This window comes from Pantherophis guttatus, chromosome 11, assembly GCF_059756535.1.
Source record: "Pantherophis guttatus breed Tessera chromosome 11, ASM5975653v1, whole genome shotgun sequence".
NCBI lineage: Eukaryota > Metazoa > Chordata > Lepidosauria > Squamata > Colubridae > Pantherophis > Pantherophis guttatus.
The window spans coordinates 7535005-7560075 of record NC_142073.1 but is presented as its reverse complement, the minus strand read 5'-3'; the positions used below and the strand labels follow the sequence as shown (position 1 = coordinate 7560075).

Here is a 25071-nt window from a genome sequence, read left to right as displayed (position 1 = left end):
CCCCATTACGTGGCACTAGGGATTCGAACCGCTGAACTGCTGACCTTTCCATCGACAAGCTCAGTGTCTTAGCCACTGAGCCACCGTTTGGGAAAAAAAATTAACATGCCTGCTAAAAATTATTTGGAGGGGGAGGGGAAACTTTATACAGGAATTTTTTGCTCCTGGTTCATTAAAACTATAGAGTATGGGTGTCAAACTCAAGGCCGAGGTCAGGAGCTGAGGTGGCGCAGTGGTTAGAGTTCAGTACTGCAGCTACTTCAGCTGACTGCTAGTTCAGCAGATCAGCGGATCAAATCTCACCGGCTCAAGGTTGACTCAGCCTTCCATCCTTCCGAGGTGGGTAAAATGAGGACCCAGATTGTTGGGGGGCAATAGGCTGACTCTGTAAACCTCTTAGAGAGGGCTGTAAAGTGGCATATAAGTCTAAGGGCTATTGCTATTGATGTAGGAAAGAAGAACTTGCATATTTTATTTATTTATTGAATACTGCAGAAATGTAAAGGCGACTGGTATCTTGGATTGAGCCAATCACTTTCTCTCAGCCCTAGGAAGGAGGCAATGCAAACCACGCCTGAAAAGTCATGCCAAGAAAACTGGACTTTTCTACAAGTCTAAGCGCTATTTGCTAAGCGCTACTGCTATTCATTTAAAACAGATCTTATTATTTTACTTTAAACTTTAGAGAGCCTCCTCTTTCTGCTGCCCCCCCCCCCAGCCCCCAAACATCTGAAGCCAGTTTTATTCCTCAGAGCTCAAGGATCAACGCTTCCCATCAGAATGCCTGGTGAGGCAGAAAAATAAACTCTTTTTATGATGATACTAGCTGTGGGCTGACATCTCCCAGCTGTGTAGTCAGGAACAGCAAGCGGTAGATTGTCCTGAAGTTAATTCTCCATAGCTCTGCCTAAAAACAGCCCTGTTCCTGAGCCTCAGCTAAAAGTCTTTCGCATTTGCTTCCCTCGGATAATTTCTTCCTCCTGAACAAGAGGTGGAAACAAATTTGGGTGTGTGTGATGACTTGAATCATTTGTAGCGTAGAGAGCACATCTTTCTTCTTCTGTCCTGGCCACTTTTTACAGAGGCACGGTTGAGAATGTTTTAACAAAGTGCACCACTGTTTGGTTTGGTGGCAGCAGTGCCTCAGCTAGAAAGTCCATACAGAGAGTGGTGAGGACAACTGAGAAGACTATAGGAAGCTCACTTCCTGTTATTCAGGATACTGCTTATAAGTGCTATGTGCTTAGAGCTCACAGCATTGTTAGAGACCCCACACACCCACTTCATGGTCTGTTTCTGTTGCTCTCCTCTGAGAGGAGGTTTCAAAGTATTTCTAGCAGGACTACCAGATTCTGTAACAGCTTTGTTCCCGATGCCATACGTCTGGTAAACTCACAAGGTTCGTTTTTCTCCCCATGCATATTTATACCACCACGGTCATTAATGAGGCAAGTAGTTGCTTGAGTTTGGTAGGATTTCTGTTTATAGATGAGGAACAATCAAAGAAACTACTTAGAAAAAAACTCAGCGTGTCTCTCTTGTTTTTTTTTGAATCTGACATCTCCACACAATTTAATAAGCCTAAATCTATTTTCTTTCTGCTTTTCTGGTTCCCTTTTAATGCCTTGCATCTGAGACAGACATCAAAGTAACATCGTTGTTGATGTTCTTGCTCTTGAGTAAAGTGGAGGATAAAATAGAAACTATAACGTTATTCATTTCGTTAAATTTAGAGGTCATCCAATTCCAGATAACTCTGGGTAGTTGACATTACAAAAGACTAATCATGAAAAATTCCAAATGCTTCTCCAAATATTCATACTGTATTACTTTTTATACTTTCGTGAACTCAATGTGTAAAGAAAATGGCAAGAATGTTCTAAACTAAACAGCCCTGTATCTGATTAACTAGGTTTTCTTTAACCTGTTCTTCTCAGGTATAAATTTTAATGTAATGTCCTATCTCACCTCATTACTATTTAATAGCCATCTTTCTGCTGTTCTAAGGCTGGGTGGAAAACTATAAGCAGTATTGGATTTTCCCCTTAATAGCATTTTAATGTTTTCATACTGAGCCACTCACCAATGACTTTAACAAAGTAGGCATCTGCTTCAAAGTTATTTTTTAATGCGTGGATAGCAAGCTCTTTTTTAGGAGAATTCTTGCTGAGGACAATTATATCCAAGATTCCCTAGAGACAGAAAAATGCAAAAGCACATAAATGAATCAGCAACTCAAACAGCACTAAAAGGGTCAATAATGTCAGAACATAAAAATGTGAAGGTCATAATATCTAGGGAGATTCACAGTCATCCAGGTCATGGTTGTCCCAAAGGTGCTTTTTCAAGAGGCAGCTGGACTTTCTGGTTTTTCTTGGAAGACGTTTCGCTTCTCATCCAAGAAGCTTCTTCAGCTCTGACGGGATGGTGGGGAATGGAAGGATTGATATTCCTTGCAGACAGCTGGTCATTTGCAAGAAGGGTCCACACCCATTTGCACTACTCAGGTGATCCTGAGGGCACAGGTAAACCTCCAGGTGGCCTCAAGGATTCTCTAAAAGGATGCAAATAACCAGCTTTCTGCAAGGAATATAAATCCTTCCATTCTCCACCACCCAGACAGAGCTGAAGAAGTTTCTTGGATGAGAAGTGAAACGTCTTCAAAGAAAAACAAAAAAGTCCAGCTGCCTCTTGAAAAAGCACCTTTGGGAAGGTCATAATAGGTTTTTCTAAAAAGATATCTAAATGTTTAAATCTGGAAATGATAACATTAGTATTAAATTTAAATCAGATTTTAAATCATAGATAGAATTAAAGCTTTTGAACCAGTATTAGTCCTGGTTTATTAAAAAAAAGTATCTGGTATATTGCTCTTTTCTTCTCATAAAAAGAAGAGGATGTCACTGAGCCCTTCCTTCCTTCCTTCCTTCCTTCCTTCCTTCCTTCCTTCCTTCCTTCCTTCCTTCCTTCCTTCCTTCCTTCTTCCCTCCCTCCCTCCAGTGGTGGAATTCAAATTTTTTTACTACTGGTTCTGTGGGTGTGGCTTGGTGGGAGTGGCAGGGGAAGGATACTGCAAAATCTCAATCCCCTCCCCACTCCTGGGGGAAGGATATTGCAAAATCTCCATTCTCACTCTACTCTGGGGCCAGCCAGAGGTGGTATTTGCTGGTTCTCCAAATTACTCAAAATTTCTGCTACCGGTTCTCCAGAACCTGTCGGAACCTGCTGAATAGCACCTCTGCTTCTCTCCCTTCTACACTCAATACCTGTTTCTTACTACAAGTCCTGACCTCTGAATTTAGTGATCTTGGCCAACGGGACTGTTTCTTATTTTTTTTATTATTCTTATTGTTTTCACTGTGGAAGCCCTCAATGGCTCTGGATCATATCTCAGGAAACATTTTGTTTTACTGAATGTCTTTACATCTCGTTCTCGTTTATATACCTTGTTTCCAAGGTGTGTCAAATGACCCCCTAATATAGAATAGAATAACAGAGTTGGAAAGGACCCTGGAGGTCTTCTAGTCCAATCCCCTGCTTAGGCAGGAAACCCTACACCACTTCAGACAAATGGTTATCCAACTTCTTCTTAAAAACTTCTAGCGTTGGAGCATTCGTAACTTCTGGAGGCAAGTAGTTCCACTGATTAATTGTTCTCATTGTCAGGAACTTTCTCCTTAGTTCTAAGTTGTTTCTCTCCTTGATTAGTTTCCACCCATTGCTTCTTGTCCTGCATTCAGGTGCTTTGGAGAATAGCTTGACTCCCTCTTCTTTGTGGCAGCCCCTGAGATATTGGAAGACTGCTATCATGTCTCCCCTGGTCCTTCTTTTCATTAAGCTAGACATATCCAGTTCCTGCAACTGTTCTTCATATGTTTTAGCCTCCAGTCCCCTAATCAACTTTGTTGCTCTTCTCTGCACTCTCTTTCTAGGGACTCAACATCTTTTTTACATCATGGCGATGTAATATGAACCAGTGTTTGAAATCTTGGTTATTACGTATAGGAAAATGTAAATAGCAGCTAAGAAGGCAGGGACACAACAGGAAGAGCTCAACTCACGTCTTCGTAAATGTCGAAGAAGGTGGCCACCATCGCATCCTTGATTTGATTTAGATCGGACAGCGCCCAATGAACCTTAAACGACCGCCGTACATGCTTGCAGCTTGCGTTCCTGCATTCTTCATTCTCTAACAGGAAGGCCTGTTGGTTGCTGCAAACAAGGAAGGCACAAAACAAGCGTAAGGACTTCAGCTCTCCCTCATGACACTGATTGCAAGCAAGCCTCGCAAACATTTACGGAAAGTCCCAGTCAGCAGCCCTGGATTGCAAAGTTTGGGGGTTAAAATACATTATCAAACAAGAAAACCTCCAGGCAAGTTTCTTCAAAAACAAAACAGCACTCTAAACTATTTTTAGCGCTTAATGGCCTTTTAAAAAAAAACAAACCTAGAAGAACACAAAAGTGGTAATTCACGTATAGGTTGTGTGCTATTTCCAGTCTGGAAGAGACAGGATTTTTGTTTGAATTTATGATTGACGCAAGAAGACACTCTTGGTTGAATCTTTGCCCTGAACCGAGAGGAACTACAGGAAAGATACAGAAGGTTGCCACGCTTCAAACTATCCCTTGTTTTTTGCCGTCCGACGGTAGTCTTCTCTATTACTATTAGTCTTCTCACCGTTCCTATCAGCCATCTCCTCCCACTTATGACGGCATGACTGTAACTTTGTTGCTTGTATCCTTACGATTGATATTGATATTGTTTCCTGATTGCTTATTTGTACCCTATGGCTATCATTAGGTGTTGTACCTTATGATTCTTGATGAATGTATCTTTTCTTTTATGTACACTGAGAGCACATGCACCAAGACAAATTCTTTGTGTGTCCAACAATGGTGGGTTTCAAATTTTTTTACTACCGGTTCTGTGGGTGTGGCTTGGTAGGTGTGGCAGGGGAAGGATACTGGAAAATCTCCATTCCCTTCCCAATCCAGGGGAAGGTTACTGCAAAATCCCTATTTCCTGCTGATCAACTGGGACTCAGGAGGCAGAGAATAGATGGGGGAGGGACCAGTCAGAATTTTTACTACCGGTTCTCCGAACTACTCAAAATTTCCGCTACCGGTTCTCCAGAACTGGTCAGAACCTGCTGAAACCCACCTCTGGTGTCCAATCACACTTGGCCAATAAAGAATTCTATTCTATTCTATTCTATTCTATTCTATTCTATTCTATTCTATTCTATTCTATTCTATTCTATTCTATTCTATTCTATTCTATTCTATTCTATTCCATTCCATTCCATTCCATTCCATTCCATTCCATTCCATCCCATCCCATCCCATCCCATCCCATTCCACCCTGAGTCCAGTGGGAGAAGGGCGGTATAAAAATCTAATTAAATAATTAAATAAAATAAAAATTCCATCCCATTCATTCCATTCCATTCCAATTCTAATCATTGCTTCTCTTTGGCTGGTCAATTTCACACACACAATTATATGGGTTTATCTATGACCCCCTAACTAGATCAATCTGCCCCAATATGCTGTTCTTTGGCTGTGGAGGAGCTGCCTCCTTAAATTCTCAATAATCTAGACCGAACCACTTGGGATTATGTGTTATGGAGAACTTTGGAAGAGTTAGTTCTGCACAGATGGTGTTTTTGTTACACTAAGCAAAATATCTGGTTTCTTTGAAAATGGATGTTAAAGCCAGCCAAACATGCACCTAGATTTTTAAAGTTGAAATAGAAAGAGTTGAAAGAGTTTTAGAAATAGGAGAAAAAGAGCTATCAGCAATACCAGGGGTGTCCAACCTTGGCCACTTTTAAGACTTGTGGACTTCAACCCATGCTGGCTGGGGAATTCTGGGAATTGAAGTTCACAAGGCTTAAAGTTGCCGAGATTGGATGCCCCTGAGCTATACTGTACTAGAAGCATCATAGTTATCTACGACCTCTAAGACATGTAACACTCTGGCTTCACATTAGTCAGCTGTGCACTTTAACAAAGTTCTGTATTATCATCTCAAGAATATTCTTTTGCAATGGTAGCAAATATCTAGAGCTCAGGTGTAGGATGAGGATGGAAGTACGTTCTCTGAGCTTGTCGGTTGGTTTTCAAACATTTCGTTACCAGGCTAGGTAATACCTTAAGCAGAATTTAGGGGGTGTCTATGTTTGTCTGCTTATAAAGGCTTTGTGTGGTCAATAATAAGCCTTGTGATGGGTCAGGTGTGGGTGTGTCAAATGTAAAAGCCACAATGTAAAAAAGATGTGGAGACTCTAGAAAGAGTGCAGAGAAGAGCAACAAAGATGATTAGGGGACTGGAGGCTAAAACATATGAAGACCGGTTGCAGGAACTGGGCATGTCTAGTTTAATGAAAAGAAGGACAAGGAGTGACATGATAGCAGTGTTGCAATATCTCAGGGCTGCCACAAAGGAGTCAAGCTATTCTTCAAAGCACCTGAGGGCATGACAAGAAGCAATGGGTGGAAACTAATCAAGGAGAGAAGCAACTTAGAACTAAGGAGAAAATTCCTGACAGTGAGAACGATTAATCAGTGGAACAACTTGCCTCCAGAAGTTGTGAATGCTCCAATACTGGAAGTTTTTAAGAAGAGCTTGGATTTGTCTGAAGTGGTGTAGGGTTTCCTGCCTAAGCAAGGGGTTGGACTAGAAGACCTCCAAGGTCCCTTCCAATTTCTGTTATTCTAAATGAAGGTCTTGAATATTCTTTTACACTTTATGAATATTTACATATTTACACTCAACGTAAGTCTCGTTATATTCTACCTCCATTTCTCCCATTCTGTCTTAGCCCAGAGTCAATCCTTTCTTGATGTATGTCTTTCTAAAAAAAACTAAATCATTTGGAACTTTATACATAAAATTACTGAAAAGCTTTATTATTTCATGAGCTGTGCCAAGCTGACAGTGGTATATAAACTATTTGCACTTTTCAGACACAAGTTAAATGCTCAGCCGTATATGGTGAGCAGGACAATGAGTAAGACAGGTAAAAATTTATCTAGCTCCCTTCTACGTAAGAATAACGTTCCCAGGGTTTATCGCGTTTTATTTTCCCAGCAGCCCAGTGAGATAAAGACAAGTTCCAGAAGTGCAGAAAGATTAATCACTTCCATCCAAAACAGTCAGATTTGTGGGTCTGTGTGCAATGATTAACTGCAGAACAAGTCTAGCTTCCCAGCTCTCTTCATCTCAGGAGGTTAGTATTTAGATCAAGGAAGCAAATCAATGAAGCGAAGTAATGGAGAGATGCTTCCTAACAAATTAGAAGGTACTACTGGAAACGTTGCTCTAAAGGCAGCATCAAACGCTGAAGTCCACGCAGAAGAGGGCTGGTTATGAATGGTCCATCCAACAGTTGACTTCTGAAGGCAAACTGCATTTGAAGAAAATAACACGGGAACTACTCTGAAACAGGGAAGTAATCACCCGCCTGCCCATAAACAACTAATAAGTTGTTGTAAGCCGCCCTGAGTCTCCGGAGAAGGGCGGCATATAAATCAAATTAAAACAAAAAAAAAAAAAGTGAATACACCCAGGGGTGGGCTGCTGGGGGTTCGCAGGGGTTTCGGGAGAGCCTCTACCTAAGTTTCTGTGCAGTTCGGAGAACCCCCAAATTCCACTCCTGGATGGCCCCGCCCCGCCCCCTGCCCCTCTCAGGAGTCCCCACGCGGCCCGTTTTGGATGCAGGTAAGTGAGGGTGTGTGTGGACGCTCAGGGAGGGTGAAAAACGGGCCTATCGGAAGTTTGGGAAGGCCGGAAACGGGGCCGTTTCCAGCCTCCAGAGGGCCTCCGGAGCCTGGGGAGGCTGTTTTCACCCTCCCGGAGGCTTGAGAAAAGCCTCCGGAGTCCGGGGAGGGCAAAAACGCCCCCCCTGCCGTGGTGCAGGAGGCCAAATAGGCTGCGCCCACCATGGCCACACCCACCCAGCAACCGGCCCGAGAACCCCTTGCTAACATTTTTGAAGCCCACCCCTGAATACACCTATTTCACTATTGCCAGAAGGACAAACCCTTGATGTCAAATCTGCAGAGTACAAGAATGTTAATAAAATCCAAACCGCACTCAGTCCATTTCAAACAAATTCACTCTGTTGCAGCTGATCAAGGAGGAGGTGAGGTATATTTGTAGAAGAATTTCGACTTAAGAGGGCTGGAGTAGAGGGTGAAATCTTGGCTCAGACTGCTTCTTTTCTGACTGGTTTTTGGGGTCAGCGTAGAAAGAGGACGGAACAGCAACAGATTTCTGACAGATTTTCTTTCCATAGATAAGGAGGAGGAAAAAGACGACGGACACTCGGACATGTTTGGAAAGTGAAATCTTTGCCTGTCTGGAGTTTCTCTCAGAGTGCCGTTTCAAAATAAAAAAAAAAATAACAACACTCCACTGCCCCACAGTAGAAAGAATGGATTCTTAACCTGTATCTCTGCAAGAGAACAAGGGTGGCACTGGTTTTTCCCCTCCCTTCTTCCTGTAAAAAAATTCTCCTGCAAACAGAAAGGCAGGGCAACATGCTAAATGGTTCAGCCAGCCTGAAGCAGCTGCACTCCAAAAATAGATCTTGGCGCGGAAGTGGGGGAGAGTTTGGCAATTTTCAGCGATGAAAGTTGATACGGCAGGGCTGATGGGCACACAACGTGGCCCTTAAATCCCTTAACCCGTCACAACGGGGCCCTAATTGGATAGGGGTTCCAAGAACCACAGAAGGGATGCTGGTAGGTCAGGTGTGATGGCTCCGGACAAGGCACGAAGGTCACACAGCCAGCTGAGAGTTCAAACTCCCCTTTAATGCTCCAAAATTCCCCCAAATGCTCCCAGGTGCTTCGCAAGTCCCAGAGCAAAGCACGCACGCACACCCACACATATTGCAGCCTCTGGCTGCGTCCAGTTCAGCAAAACAAAGGAACAGGGAAATGAGTCTATGAAACAAGGAACAAACAATGAGTCCACAAAATCAGTAAAAAGGTACTGAGTCCACAAAGTCAGGAAGAAGCAAGCAGTCCTGCAAACTCCAAATGTCTGTACGGCACACCCAACTCTACCAATTCAACATTTGTTCCTGAAAACTGCCTCTCCCCACAGTGTCTCCTTAAATCTCAGTCCCCAGTTATGCCTTGTGAAGAGGGACAAGGCACTCTCCCCCTAAGTCATTGGGTCAGCTTGCGCTGTTCCCACCTTCTCTCCACTCTCTGTGCTCGGGGATCAGGAGGGGGCGCTCCTTGCTCATCGCCTAAGCTCTGTTGTTCCTCATGTCCACTGCTTGCCATCCTGCCCCTGTTCTTCCCTGCTAACAAGCCGTCCCAATCCTGAGGGGCCCTGAGCTGCCTCAGCCTGCTCCTCCCCACATTCCTCCAAAGCCACCCCCTCCATCTCGTCCTCCTCCACAGATTCAGGCTCTGATGGGGGCATGACACCAGGTGTATCCTGGATCTGCCTTTGTTGTGGTCGGGTTTGCTCATATTCTACGGGCAGTTCTTATTTAGTGACCTGGCAACTCAGTTGTAAAGAGAAGGATCGCTAAGGAAAACCAGGACTTTGCTTACAATCTGACTTCAGCTTTCCTTTGCTTTACGGCTCTGCAAAGATCATAAAGGCGAGGATTGGTGACTTTTTCATTGCTGTCACAACGGTGGTCGCGCTAAGCAAGGTTTCAGTTGGATGGAAGTATAGGTGTTACGTTTTGTAGTACTTTTATCTTGGTGGTGCTTCAACTTAGCTAGTTCTCAGGACCGGTGACATTTTTCTTTTAACCATAGTTAACTGAAAATTACATCTCCAGCAAGCCATCTGCACTCTGGAGGAGGTAACAGCTAGGCTGAAACAGAATCCTGCAGCAGCTGGGAACAGTATTTCAGCCATTCCCCCAAATTATTTGGCTCTTATTGAAAATCTAACATCAAATTATAAACTAGGCTGTGATAATGCACTGAAGTTGAAGCTAAACTAAGAATGTTTATGGAGATTCTCAGTGATCCAGGTCAAGGTTGTCCCAAAGGTGCTTTTTCAAAAGGCAACCGGAATTTCTTTTTCATTTTTCCTTTTAGACATTTCGCTTCTCAGCCAAGAAGCTTCTTCAGTTCTGACTGAGTGGTGGAGGATGGAAGGATTTATATTCCTCGCAGTCCTTCCAGCCTCCACCGCTGCTCAGTCAGAACTGAAGAAGCTTCTTGGATGAAAAGCGAAAAGCCCAGTTGCCTTTTGAAAAAGCACCTTTGGGATCAAAACTAAGAACAGCAATGTGTTAACATCACAAGATGCCCCAAGGCTGCATATATTTGATTTGTATAATTTTGTTGGATCCTTTTTGTTTTATATATATCAACATTTCCTGGGTGAACCTGTGCCTTTTTCAAGCCCAAAAGAAGGAAAGCACTGAAAGAATTTCCCCATGACTGTCAAATTGCCAAACATTTCTTTCTCACTTGATTCACAAACTTTGAACACAAAAGAATTTTTGGTGGCATTTTGCAGAGAATTCCTCTTTTCGTTCTCTAGAGAGATCAGAATGAATGTTTCTGTATCGTACGTTGGATTGTTGCAAATACGCATAAGAATGTTCATACATATAATAAAAGCGCCAGGTAATTGAAAACTTTATAAATGCAGAGAAGAGAATAAGGTAAGTTCCTTTCCCACTCAAATATGTACGTAACACAGTTAATGGATTCTAATGAACACAGGACAACTCTATAATCAATCATTAATCTTATTCAGGCCACTATACACAACCTATTTTATAACTATTACAATAATCTTGGCTTTTTTATTGCACTTGTTAACAACTGTCAATATATTTCCTCTCTAAAATGGCATGCTAAGTGTTTCATGCTAAGAGCCTCCCCTGCCAATTATCAACTCAGATTTTACAAGGATTTATAAATATTTATAACCACCTTTGGCAGTTCATTTGCCGGTGGGAGAAAAACTGATTTTGTTTTTAAAGAGCTACTTTTTCGCTCTACACACACATACACACACACACGCACACAAAAGCAGAAATAGCATAAAGGTAATTCAAATTCCGGTGTGGAAGCGGTAAATTTTAGTATGAAGGACCCCTATAAATTTATGGAATAAGTTTACTCCTCTGCTAGTTTCATGTTTGACTATCTGCCAGATGGAGGCCAGCACAAAGTTGAGGGAAATAAAAGTTTCTAACAGAGCATATGAAATAAAGACCTCTCGTTTACTAGAGATGCAAAATTATTATTTTTCCTTCAAACAGTCTTTCAAAATGTGTAGTCATCATGATTTGGATATTCCTTTTTTCTGTCTGTCCATCTCTCACACCCATCTCTCTCAATCCATATCTATCTATCTATCTATCTATCTATCTATCTATCTATCTATCTATCTATCTATCTAAATCAAACCTGCCTATCAATCAATCAATCAACCTACCAAATCTACCTACCTACCTACCAAATCTATCTACCTACCTACCAAATCTCTACCTACCTATCAAATCTGTCTGCCTACCAAATCAATCAATCAATCAATCAATCAATCAACCAACCAACCCACCAACCAACCTACCTACCTACCAAATCTACCTACCATATCTTCTTATTCTCTCTCTCTCCTTTCATCCATTCAATTTGCATAGCTTACAGCAACAATTATAGCTGGACAACCAACAATTTTAAGGGATAAGCTGTGCCACAGCTACATTTCCTGGGACCGAATCCCAGAGCTTAATGCAGACCTCTATGTCTTGAAGCAGTTCTCTTAAACCCCACCAAGAAATGTGTTTTTTATTCTGTACCATTCCTGTTACGTTTCTTTTCTCTTCCTACGTTGGAACAAGGGTTGACATCTTGTTGAAATTATCTTCAATTAGGCAGCTGTGTACAATTACTACTTAAAAGTCAGAACAATTTGCCTTCTTGAAAAATCACTTGCTTTACTTGAAAGCTTTTAACTTCCACTGCAAGAAAGGCCCGCTAATAAAATGTTCCTTAAGTGAATCTTGAAATCCTACAGAACCAAGAAAAACAACAACCTCGTCCTTTGTTCCTCCCTCATGTGCAGCAGAAGGCTTTCTCTATTTGGGGTGAAGGACATGCGTCTTTCTGGATTACAGTAATCAGCAAACTCTTTCAACACTTGCTTTCTAAACAGAGAAGTGCTGCTATTAGAAATGCAATGGCGAAACACGCAACCCCGGGTATTGGGAGGGTCACATCACAGAGTTATAGAAAGCAAAGAAATGAGCGTTGTGCATATTCAAAAATTTGGAAGAAAAGGATCAAGAAACAAAGGAGACTCATCAACGCCTAATGTCATCCTTGTCGCAAGCAATGATTTACACCGAAGGAGAAAAGGCACGCGTGTACACATTTTTACACTCTGGATGACTGCGTTCGTTTTGTTTGTGCTTCAGAAATGGGAATCCACAGATGGGTGACATGGGCTGACCTGTCTTTTGAGAAACGCATTTTGGAGGACATCAAATTCTAAGGACACACCAGTGATTGTCATGGCTCGATTCATCACCAGCCTTTAGCCACTTTCTATCGTATCCTTAGTATGAAGAGGCCAACCTCAATGCAGCAAAATAAACTCCATCCTCCTTCAGAAGGGACACAGAAGATACAAGCCCTAGCAAAGGAGCAATTAGCGGTACTGGGTGCCGCTAAAGGTCCGTTGCCAAGAACTCCAACTTTAGATCCAAAAATGGGATTTGTTTTAATCTCCCCAGAAGTTGGTTTCCTTTCCCCTTCCTTGCCTCTCCTTGCTTCTTATCACCAATTAAAGTGTTTTCTAGGGATGCGGTGACTCAGTGGCTAAGACGCTGAGCTTGTTGATTGAAAGGTCGGCAGTTCAGCGGTTCAAATCTCTAGTGCCGCGTAAAGGGGTGAACTCCCATTACTTGTCCCAGCTTTTGCCAACCTAGCAATTCGAAAGCAGGTAAAAAATGCAAGTAGAAAAAGAGGGACCGCCTTTGGTGGGAAGGGAACAGCGTTCCATGCGCCTTTGGCATTTAGTCATGGCGGCCACATGACCATGGAGACGTCTTCGGACAGCACTGGCTCTTCGGCTTTGAAACGGAGATGAGCCCCGCCCCCTAGAGTCAGGAACGACTAGCACATATGTGCGAGGGGAACCTTTACCTTAGGGATGTTTCTAGACCAGGCATACTGGGGGTTGCCTTAACTGCTTATAGACCAAAGCACCAAATACAAGGATCACAGTACACACTTCTGCAAAGTAATCTGAAGAGCAGGGCTCAAGGATGAGAGTAAGGGGAACCGAAGCATCACTGGTAACTTTGAGATAGATAAACAGAATGTGATTAAAAGAATGAAATGGCTTTCCATAATTTTTCCAGGAACAGGTGGACCTGACCTCTTCCCAGAGCAGATACCACTATTAGACGTTTACATGCTTTTTCTGACACACAACCCTGAATACTATTCCTTAACTTGCGTAATCCTTTCCTCAAAATTCATTCTCTCAAGCGGTTGACGACATTCAGGAATAGCTGCTACTCGGGCAATACTAAAACAATAAAGATGGCAGTTTTAACTTTGCTGATTTGATAAGTCAGCTGTAATTAGAGTTTTTTTTTTTCCCCTTTCTAAATCAATGGACTTATTTGTCTAATCACCGAGAGACTTAAGGTGGCCTTGAGGCTTTTCCAGCAGCTTCATTCAATTCGTTCTTCTGTTTGATTTCATAAGTTTTTATTGGAAAAACGTTCCCTTTCTCTCTGCTTATTAAAAGAACACCGAAAGTCACTAAAGGGATCTGTAATCAGCGCGCGGTTGATTACAGAGAATGAGGAATGGTGTCGTCCCAATTAGATTTATATAAGAAAATGTCATTCTTATTCTGAATGCTATGTAGGCGGCTGTCAGGCACCGAGAGCAGAATAAAATCTATTCCTTTATTCTATTAGTTATTTCCAGATTATGATGTTTGACTTTTTTTTTTTTAAGTCATGCAACATTAAACTCTGCTTTATGAGAAATAGGCTTTCTTTTTTTCAGACAGACATTAGCCAGGTTAGTTCTTCTGAAACCTCAACCCATTGGGAAAGAGCTAGAAAAATAAATAATTGAGTTTCTTGGAGAAAAGCTTTCTTTTCAGCCTCTGACATATTCCATCCACCAGAAACTTGCCATCTCGGTTTAAAATAGTTACGGTGCTTCAGCACTGATGGCATTAATTGATGGTTCAAGGCCAGGGGTGTCAAACTGGATTTCTTTGAGGGCTGGATCAGCATTGTAGTTCTCCTCCATGGACTGGGAGGATGTGGGGGGGGGGGACGAGATGGGACAGATGCCTCCTGCAGCACTTTGCCAGCCAAAATAGAGCACTGGGGGGGGGACACATGTGCCCCCCCCAAACTGTGCTTTGACTGCCAGAGGCACCATGGGCCGGTCCTTTGCTATTTCCAAGCTGGCTCAGAGGTGGGTTTCAGCAGGTTCTGATCACTTCTGGAGAACTGGTAGCGGAAATTTTGAGTAGTTCGGAGAACCGGTAAATACCACCTCTGACTGGGCCGACCTAACCCTAACCTTAACCCCACCCCCATCTATTCTCTGCTTCCCGAGTCCCAGCTGATCAAGCGGAAATGGGGATTTTGCAGTAACCTTCCCCTGGATTGGGGAGGGAATGGAGATTTTACAGTATCCTTCCCCTGGAGTGGGGTGGGAATGGAGATTTTACAGTATCCTGCCCCTGCCACGCCTACCAAGCCATGCCACGCCCACCAAGCCACACCCACAGAACCGGCAGTAAAAAAATTTGAAACCCAACACCTGGGCTGACTCCATGGACCAGATTTATGGACCCGGCCCACGGCACTTGAGTTTTGACCCCCCCTATTCTAGGCCAACTTCACCTTCAGTAAAATCAAGCTGGGAAGAAAATAAAAAAAAACAAAAAACCAGCTAGTTTTGCATGCAAAGTAGAAGGAAAATCTATCATCAGCTTACCAACTCAAATTCAAAATGCTTGACAACTGACTCAGATTTATGATGGTTGTCATGTCCCGAGGTCATGTGATCCCCTTTTACGACCATCTGGCAAGCAAAGGCAATGAGGGAAGCCGGATTCACTTAACAACCCTGTTACCAATTTGAGAACTGCTGGGATTCACTTAACCACGGTGGCAAGAAAGGTAGCAAAATGGAGCACAATTCACTTAAACGTCTCAATTAGTGACAGATATTTTGGGCGCAATCCTGGTTGTAAACCGAGGACTAACGTTACTCTGCACCCGACGACGATTTGCTTTTATTAGTCATAAAAAAAGAAACACAAGAGTTTCGCTCACTGGAATTTTGTGACTTGTTCAGGAAGCCTAAAGATAAATACTTCAAACTTCTGCTTTTTATTGAAAAAGACACGCTTGTCACTCCTGTAAGTATTTGGATTTGCCTTTAAATATTTGGAACTAATGGTCACCTAAAGCATTTTAGAAATGAAAGCTGAATTCAAAGAGCTTTTTAAACCCGACGTTACGGAATTACTATACACATGGAAAGGAGAAATGCTGATGGCATCAGAAGACGGTATTCTTATTAGTATTAACATTTTTATATGCAGAGCCTCCAATTAAGTGGAGTTTTGTAGCACAAATATGCATGCAAGCAACATCGTGATCGTGTTGTGGTCTGACAGCTGCCGGCCCCTTCAGCAGCCGAATCAGAGGAGGAGGAGGAGGCGGCATGGGAGTGAGGGTCAGCATCAAAGCAACCTGAGAGCTCCGATGGGGAACAGGGAATGGAGCTGGCAAAGAGAGAGAGAGAGAGAGACAGAGGCAGAGTCTGAGCCGTCCATCAGCCCTCAGATGGAGAGTCAACAGCCCCCAGGTCTGGAGGTAGCTGATGAGGAAGAGGAGGAATAGCTGGGTCCAGTGCCTGACGCGCAGATGCACAGAAGGCAGAGGAGAGGAGAGCAGTGGAAATCTATGGGCTGGTCCTTGGGACGGAAGAGCCAACGCTGCTAGCGAAGCCCCACTCTAGCTCTGGCAAGGGGCGGAGACGAATAGATGTGGCAGACAAGTATTCATCTCCTGCCGGACAGACTTGTTAGCCTGCGGTGAGAGAGAAACTTTTTGGACAGGGCTGCTGGCGCTCCTAATAAAGGAACCATTGCTTCAACTACAGACGGTTTGTTGTGTGTGGGCAACTGGGTCAGAACAGATTAGTAGAGAGGAAGGATGGGAGTTAAATTTGGAGAAGATAGTCGAACATGCTAAAGGGATATACTAGATACACTTTTTTTTTGTTGTTTTTACTTCAGCAAGCCATCAAGAGCGAGCTATTAAAAAACGACTTTAATTATAATCATTAATCTAAACACAGCTTTAAAAACGTTAAAAGATAACCATTAAAAGAACCCCACAGTACAAATGACACGAGAATGCATAAACGATCAAAACTTACCATGTAACCCATCACTTTTTGGAAATCATGTTTCTGAAGATGCACTAAGCTCATAAAATATTTTTAGAAGCATTTGTTATTTTAATAACCTCCACGGAATAAAACCACCGGAAGAATATTAAACAGTTTTGCAAGTTCTGGGTGCCAAATCGGTAAGCTGCTTTTAAATTCTCCTGTCCTCCTTGCCACAAAACTAACTAAAAATTGATGTAGCAAAACAGAATGGTGTTATTAAAGGAAAAGAAATAACGGGAAAAATGCACATACACTTGGAAATTAGTGACGTGCTACTACTGTGGTACTCTGTCCAAATAACCAACTGTGGGAGTAATTCTGAAATATTGATTCATGTCATTAACCCATTCCTACTGACCCATTATGTAATTGTATCATGGGGGGTGGGGAGTCCACGGGATGTGCAAGTAATGTCACATGTGTCACATCTTTGCACAAATGACACAAACGAGTAATTTTTGCCTTGGTTACGTGATGCAAATTACATTATTCACCGTGATTGATAGAATTAAAAGACGATGTCCATGTGACATTGTTCGACCTTACACGCCGGATGTCTATGGATGACTGAACAATTCTACTGCTACGCAGATGACTTTTGAGAACTAATTATGCTACCTTGTCCTATGATTGACCTGTGTTTTTAAATTAACATCTGGAAGGAAGGCTAGCCCAGAGAAGCCAGTTCTTCCTATATACTCGTTCAAGTTGTGAGATAGCAAACTTTCTGCCCAAAGTAGGAACATTTGGGGGAAAGAGAAGTTGAGGGGCTGTAACATTGCCCAATGACAGCAATGAGTAGAATCCCATGGATCACCCTCTTCACAACTCAAGACTCACTGAGGCTGACTGAGGAGGAACTATAAATAGCAATAGCACTTAGACTTATATACCGCTTCATAGTTCTTTTTACAGACCTCTCTAAGCAGTTTACAGAGACAGCATTTTGCCCCCAACAATCTAGGTCCTCATTTTACCTACCTCGGAAGGATGGAAGGCTGAGTCAACCTTGAGCCGGTGAGATTTGAACTGCCGAACTGCAGCTAGAAGTCAGCTATAATAGCCTGCAGTACTGCACTCTAACCACTGCACAACCTCATAAATCATTTACGGGGATGATGTTCATAAACATAATGCAGTTTATTTCATTCTTGGTGGCTCCTTTAGGGTCATCCTGCTTTGGTATCTGTCCTGTAAATTCTAAATTAACTAGTAACAGCAGGATTTCTGACACAAATATAATCAAGTTTTGGTACTAATGCCAGGTAGAATGCTAATTTAAGGCGAATAATGGTTATACTGAGTCATAAGACTTTTATATATCTTATATGGCCCTGTATTTTAAAACTAGAAACCTATGCTCCATTCAGGGGCTTTAAATCTGACAAACTAGGTGCATATTTTTTTTAAAAAAAATTTACAACGCCTTAACAGTGAAGTCATAATTAATCTATACTGTCTTCCTGAAGCAAAAATGGGAAATATACCTAAGCTGTGAGGAATTTGGGTGCTGTGGTTTATAATGAAAATATGACGATGTTGAACTTCTATCAATAATACTTATTATTTGATACAAGCCAAAATTATGGTGTTTTAAAAATGATTGTTAACACATCTATTTGCATATTTTGCCTTAGGTAGCATGACTGACGCAATATTAATAATAAAATGCAATCTCAGTTAACAACAGGAGTACTTTGCTGCTGACACTGCACACACAAACCAGCATTTCTTTTCAGGGGGGAGGCATTCAGAAATCTCACGGGCACAATCAATCATATATGATCTATCTGGGATTAAGGAAACAGTGCATGAACTCTCCCCACCCATCTGTCTTTAAAAAAAAATGGTTCCAATTTTCCCTTATTCTATATTTCCATAGTTATCAACACCAAGAATTCCTCTTTAGAACATTTTTAAGGACTGGGATTTTTTTTTTAAAATCCCCCCCGTTTAAAAACAGAATATAATGAATCAAATTTGTTTCTTTTTATGCCATGTGTCACTTCGAATGTTTATGTCATTTGATCAAGGATGTAGTAAATGAAGGATGCTTGCTGTAAATATTTTCCTTGCAATTATATCAAGTTTCAAATCCCAAACACATATGTTCGCAGGAGAGCTCCAGGATGTTGCTTCTTAGGGCTGAAGATCTCCAGATGTTTGCACAAAAGAAAAGCTAGCTGCTTCTTGGCATTGTTGGCATTTTGATAATGGAAAGCTGATGACTGAGCAGAAATACTGTGTCAACTACCAAAAAATGCATCTATAGTGCATCCTATTAGAATGAAATAGGTCAGTGTTTGCTCAAGGAGAGAGGAACTGCCCCAGGCAATAAAGGAACTGGCAACACCCCTCAAGAACAGGAATCCTGTTAGTCTTATTGACTTTTGTCCCAATCTTAACACAAATGTTAATATTTAACATTTGAAAATCTCCAGTTTCAATAGTGAAACTGGCATATATCAAAAAAGAGGCATGGAAGAAAACAGGTGAGGCCACAGAATGTCTGTAGTCCTCCAAACCATCACAGGAATTAACTCTCCAAATGCAACTGGGGTGAAGAAATAGAGTGTATGCTGGAAAAAATAAGAAGGAAATGTATCTGTATTTCTACACAACGTCAATAGGCGAGCAGAAAGCAACGAACGCGTAATGCACTTCTCTTCCTGGACTTCCGCTTCTAAAATGCTGCTTAACAGCAGGAAAAATAGGCCACCCAGAACACAAAAACAGACCCATTCTAAAACTGTTCAACCACTGTGTTTTAGAAGGAAGCATCTTAATTCTACAAGGCAGCATTCCCAAGCTGGTGTTGGAGCTGATTGCAGGATTGACAGTTAACGGATGTGCAGTCCCACAAACACAGGGAAGGTCGAAGCTGCTATAATATTTTAAGGTGGAAGAAAGATGCATGCACAACTATGGCAAGGAACAAAAGTTATGCCCTCCCTCCAAGTCCCATTTACTGGCAATACCGTACCTTCCTGATGTGTTTTTCAGTATAGTAAGGGCATCCGGATAGCCATCCATGTTATAATCTCCAATATGAAGAGTGATTGGAAAGGAAATTTCATCTGTGGTCGGATCATTGCTATGTGGAACAAAACCCCATACATTTACGCCATCCGAGAAATTCTGTAACACTGGAAACCACTGGAAACAATAAGAAGAATGTCAGGATTCCAAGTAATACATCCATAGCAAGCAAAACTCCGAGGCAGGTAGATTCCTCAAAGAATACCTTCATTGGACTTATCATATTGGCACATAACTGGTGAAAACCGACTCTGAAGTCTCCTGAGGTTTTCACCTAATTAAAAGTTTTTCTACTTTCTCAAAACAATCAATCACATGGTCCAATCACAGTGCGGACTGGCAGCCGGGTAGCATCACTCCACCTTCCTCCGACCAGGTGTGACAATGATCTTGGTTCCCAAGAGAAAAGATTTTTGTTTTGGCTACAGAATCCCCTCTAGCTCAAATCCCCCTTCTCTACCCCTCAGCTCCAGTGTGGCAACACTGAAGCGGTAAAAAATGGCTTTGGTCAGGTCAGCTTCAGGGTTGACAAAGAAGGGGGGGAGCATAAATGGTCATGATGTGTGGGGCTCGACTGTTGTTGTAAGTCAAGGACTATCTGTACTTCTGTCTTTGCTAGAGCAAATGTGACTACTTTATAAAGTGGACCCCTCATTACTGTGGCTTTTGGGGTAACGTCAAACCTTGTTCCTGGCTCATTTTTCATGTACTACATGTTTAAATTCAAGATACAGTAGCAGCACAGCGTACCTCATCCAGTTCCGGCTTAAATAGGTAGATGACACTTTTTTGACAAGCTGTATCTGCACAAGCTGGCAGCAAGTGCTCGGTCTGCCCGTCACCATCTGGCAAAAGCAAGAGGAAGATAAAAATAATTCAGCTTAGCGAAACTACAAAAATGTCTTTTTTATCACTAGGGGGGAAAAAAACCCAACTACGTACACACAGAGACAATAAATGTTGGTAAGATGTAAACAAAGGAAACATCCTGGTAATTAAAGAGAAGTTGTGGACATGTGATAAAAGCAAAGAAATCTTGGAGTAGAATTCCTATTCGAACACGGAAGGTTCTTCAAGAGAATATAAAGACAAAAACCAGAAACTTTCTTTTCAGTTTAATGGAAAAAGACTTGGGGGAAAAATTCAGAACTTTGATGTTATGTACGTTGACGGCAGCAAATTATTTTATGCACAAAAATGAAAGGACACTTTGATCCCCACAATGGAAGAAGGGCTGCAAAAGCTGATGGAGTTAGCAGAGATGGCTAAATTGACTGCTTTGATAAAAGACAAAAACACAATTACTTTTGTTTCTACTTGGGAAACGGCTTCCAGACTTTTTGCTTGAGGTGGAAAAAAAATGAAACTTTGATGTCGTGTTTTATTGATTAGATAGATTTGTTGATATAGAAATGGCTAGTTTATACTACTATGTAAAAGTAAAAAGTTGAAGTTTCTTGTTACTAACTTATTTTACTGCACAAAAGGAAGTCAGAAGTCAATACCTTTTAGAATAGAATAACAGAGTTGGAAGAGACCTTGGAGATCTTCTAGTCCAACCCCTTGCTTAGGCAGGAAACCCTATACCACTTCAGACAAATGGTTATCCAACATCTTCTTAAAAACTTCAGTGTTGGAGCATTCACAATTTCTAGAGGCAAGTTGTTCCACCGATTAATTGTTCTCACTGTCAGGAAATTCCTCCTTAGTTTTAGGTTGCTTCTCTCCTTGATTAGTTTCCATTCATTGCTTCTTGTCCTGCCCTCAGGTGGTTTGGAGAACAGCTTGACTCCCTCTTCTTTGTGGCAGCCCCTGAGATATCGGAACCCTGCTATCATGTCACCCCTAGTCCTTCTTTTCACCAAACTAGACATACAGAATTCCTGCAACCGTTCTTCATATGTTTTATCCTCTAGTCCCCTAATCATCTTTCTTGCTTCCCTTCCCCTTTCCCTTCCCTATTTTCCCTAGTATTTATTTTTGCATTTTTTTTTTGGGTATTTTATATTATAAAGAAACAAAAAATAGTAATAATTAAGGAGAAATTGCGATCCTTCACCTTGTCAGCCTATTTTTGCAATCCTTCCAAATTGTAATTGTTGTAAAAATTGAGTCAGGCATGAAGATACATGATACAAGAAATTAGAATGCAAACAAAAAAAGTATCCTTTACATACTCTTTATGTATATCATATATTGCAAAATATCAGTATATCATGAAAAATACTTTACTATGAAAAGGACCCTAACTAAATAGAAACCATCATGATACAACTATTTAAACAAATATTTTCCGCAGATACGGATCAAATCAGTAATGTACAGTAATACTGTAATCATCAATCTTCACATATTTTTAAAAACCCATGCTTATCTCATCATTGCTAAAAACTTTAAAAAGTTTTCAGATTGTACTTTATATAATATAAATACTATATTTATATTTGCAAAAAGGACATTTGTTTACCCTTTGCTGTCTACTCTGAAGTCAAACAAAATATTTGTTGTGGCCTCCTTGATTGCAGTTCTGTTCCGCTTGCCACCTACTGAGATAACTTTTATGTTCCTATTCGGTTTAATTTTCATTTTAAATAAAAAAACCTCCCAGGGCTTTGTCCCTTTTAATTAGGGATGTAAATACCCCAGCAGGTGACAGCGATAGAGACAGGATTACATTAACACCACATCATCACCTCAATCAACTTTCGGGAGTTTATAAAAATATGACTAGGTAGCCTTGCCAAGCTTATTAAGTGAAAATTTTGTAAGCAGATGTTATAACAATTTAAATATATCACCCACCGAAAGCTGAGGTAACTAATAATTGTTTAATGAAAGTCTAGGAGGCAAATTTGAGACCTACCCATAAAGGAGTTCTATCTATTCATAGAAGAATTGCAGGTTTATTATTCTGATGGTGGCCTGTTACACCAAATTGATATATTATCACAAAAATCTATCCAACGTTAAAACAAATGGAGAGGAGTGGGGGGTCTGGAATTACAGTCCTAAACAAGACCTGTTGTTCAGTTCAAATAGAATAGGGATTTATATTTACCTAATTGGGATTTATCGACCTACAACCAGCCTACAAACCCCCTCAGAATTCAAATCGATTGCACAGCCAACCAGCAACAATACTGATCCTCAACCAATTAATAAATGTATATAATATATATTTATGTGTGGCTTTATAAGAAAATAATCACAGCATCTCAATTCACAATGTTCTTCCCCTTGGGATTTTGAAGGCATAATGGCTGTGACTTAAAAAACGATTTTAGCATTCTGAATCTGACTCTCCCTTAAAGGTTAACGGTACTTTCTGACAGATTAAACTGTTGCTTTGCATATCTAACTGTTGCTTTGCATATCTAAGAGTCGAGAATTTAATGTTGGGTATTTATTCAAGAAAAATAACAGCCCGTGCACACACACACACACAGACACACACGGCTCCCCAAAGAAAGTTCTAATTTTATGTATCTTGAAAATGTGCAATTTCTTGTATCAACTGACGCATCTGTAGAAAACACTGGGTTGATCTAAACTAAGAGGCTTAGAAGTCTACGGAGATTCACAGTCATCCAGGTCATGGTTGTCCAAAAGGTGCTTTTTTTCAAGAGGCAACTGGACTTTCTGGTTTTTCTTTGAAGGCATCTCGCTTCTCATCCAAGAAGCTTCTTCAGCTGAAGAAGTTTCTGGAATGAGAAGCAAAACATCTTCAAAGGAAAACCAGAAAGTCCAGTTGCCTCTTGAAAAAAAGCATCTTTGGGACTTAGAGTAAAAAGTAAAAGTTCCCCTGTCTAGTTGAGTCTGACTCTCGGGCACGATGCTTATCTCTGTTTCTTGGCCAATGGAGCCAGTGATGTCTGAAGACAATTTTCATCGTCATGTGGCCAACATGGCTGTATGCTTAACGCATTGTAAGCCGCCCTGAGTCTCCGGAAAAGGACGGCATATAAATCGAACCAATAAATAAAAATAAATATGCGAAAGGCACGTGGAACACTGTTAGCTTTCCACCAAAGTGGTACTTATTTGTCTACTCGCATTTGCATGCTTTCAAACTGCTAGGTGGGCAGGAGCTGGAGCAAGGAACGGGAGCTCACCCTGTCATGAGGTGCTCGGGTCTCGAACACAGGCTGTCAGCTCTCCAGCTGACAAGCTAAGCATCTTTAACCGCCAAGCCATCACGCCTCTGCTTAGAATAGGTTGAGACTGAAACAAGTGTTTGCATTTAATTGGAACTAACTTGTCTCACCGAATGGACTCTACCCAAACGGGATTTCAATTAATTTTCCTTTAGGACAGTTAAGATTGTGGGTGGCCTTCATTTCACCTTGTGACTAGGATGAGGCCAGAGAGTAATGAAATGTTAATATTTATGTTTAAGTCTTTACAGTAGCTTTATTGTTTTCACGCCATTGATTTGTTGTTATTTTACTATTGCAATTGTATGTTTGCAACGCATTTTGCCTCGGTAGAAAAAACCATTGATGAAAAACTCAAGACACAAATGTATACTTTAGTTCGTGCTTACTATTGTGACCTAGGCTCACTTAGTCATTACAAGACACAATTTAGTCTTAAACAAACCTATTTTACTGTAACAGCTGGGAATTACTTCATTTCCAGCTTAGTCCGAATTAATTCCAAAACAAAGTCCTTCAGAAAAAGTCCTTTGGCTTATCACAAACCTTTATCTTCTTTGGCACCCTGCCAAATGCCTTTCTTGGCAAAGCCCCATGAAGTTCAGAAACAAGAGACACCGACTAGAAAACAGATTTAGCAACGTTGCTTTCCTACAAAGAGCCCAAGAGCCGGTGCTGCTCTTTTAAGCCTTATGGGAGGGGCCAATCATCTCCTGGCCTTACTCCCGAGTCGTCCTTTTTGCTTAAGCTGCTCTTGCCTTCTGGCAGCTCTTTGCATGCGTGCCCTAGGAACAGGCTCCTCCTGTTCCTCTGCCTTTCTGCTGTCCACCTCTGGAAGCTCCAGAGTCCGCACATCACTCCCAGATGGTCCTGGCTCATCTCTGCCTCAGACGCAGAGTCCTCGTCCGGGCCTTCCCGAGACTCCAGGACTGGCCCATGTTCCTCCCCAGCCTCCTCACTGTCCGACTCCGCTGCTAGCTCCAGGAGCTGCTGGCAGACCACAACACTTACAACGAGAAATATGAAGCTTTTTATTAAACCTAAAACTTAGTTTAGTAGCAGCTCCCAAATGAATTTTTAACTCCAACAGTGGAAGATGAATACCTTCCTAAATTGCAACAGTCTCTGGACATTATCAGTAAGTTTATTAAAACGTATTTTAATCAGTCCGAGCGCAAGTTACTTTAACATGTAAAGACACTATAGATGCTGCAACCCCAAATGGATAACCACCGAGGACATGATTTAATAAAAATAAGTCATAGGACAACTAATTTAGCAGTTATTAATGTTCGCTGCGCCAAAGTGGCTGAAACAGGTTCTCTGAGTTTTGTTAATGCTGAAATATCGTTTTTAAAACAAAAGTTTAAATTAAAATTTAAACTGATTAAGAAGTAAATTGTATCGGAGGAACAACATTGGAGACTAA

General features: G+C 41.5%; 1 protein-coding gene across 1 annotated transcript in view; it reads right to left on the bottom strand.

The window, feature by feature from the left end:
- Window positions 1-25071, bottom strand: part of ITFG1 (integrin alpha FG-GAP repeat containing 1) — a 97684-nt gene that overhangs the window by 41971 nt on the left and 30642 nt on the right. The window contains exons 9-12 of the mRNA XM_034426452.3: window positions 20239-20333; window positions 19433-19605; window positions 4062-4212; window positions 2084-2192 (exon numbers count right to left, since the gene is read on the bottom strand). Of these exons, the coding sequence (XP_034282343.2) occupies window positions 2084-2192; window positions 4062-4212; window positions 19433-19605; window positions 20239-20333 (528 nt within the window). The remainder of the gene's footprint in view (window positions 1-2083; window positions 2193-4061; window positions 4213-19432; window positions 19606-20238; window positions 20334-25071) is intronic.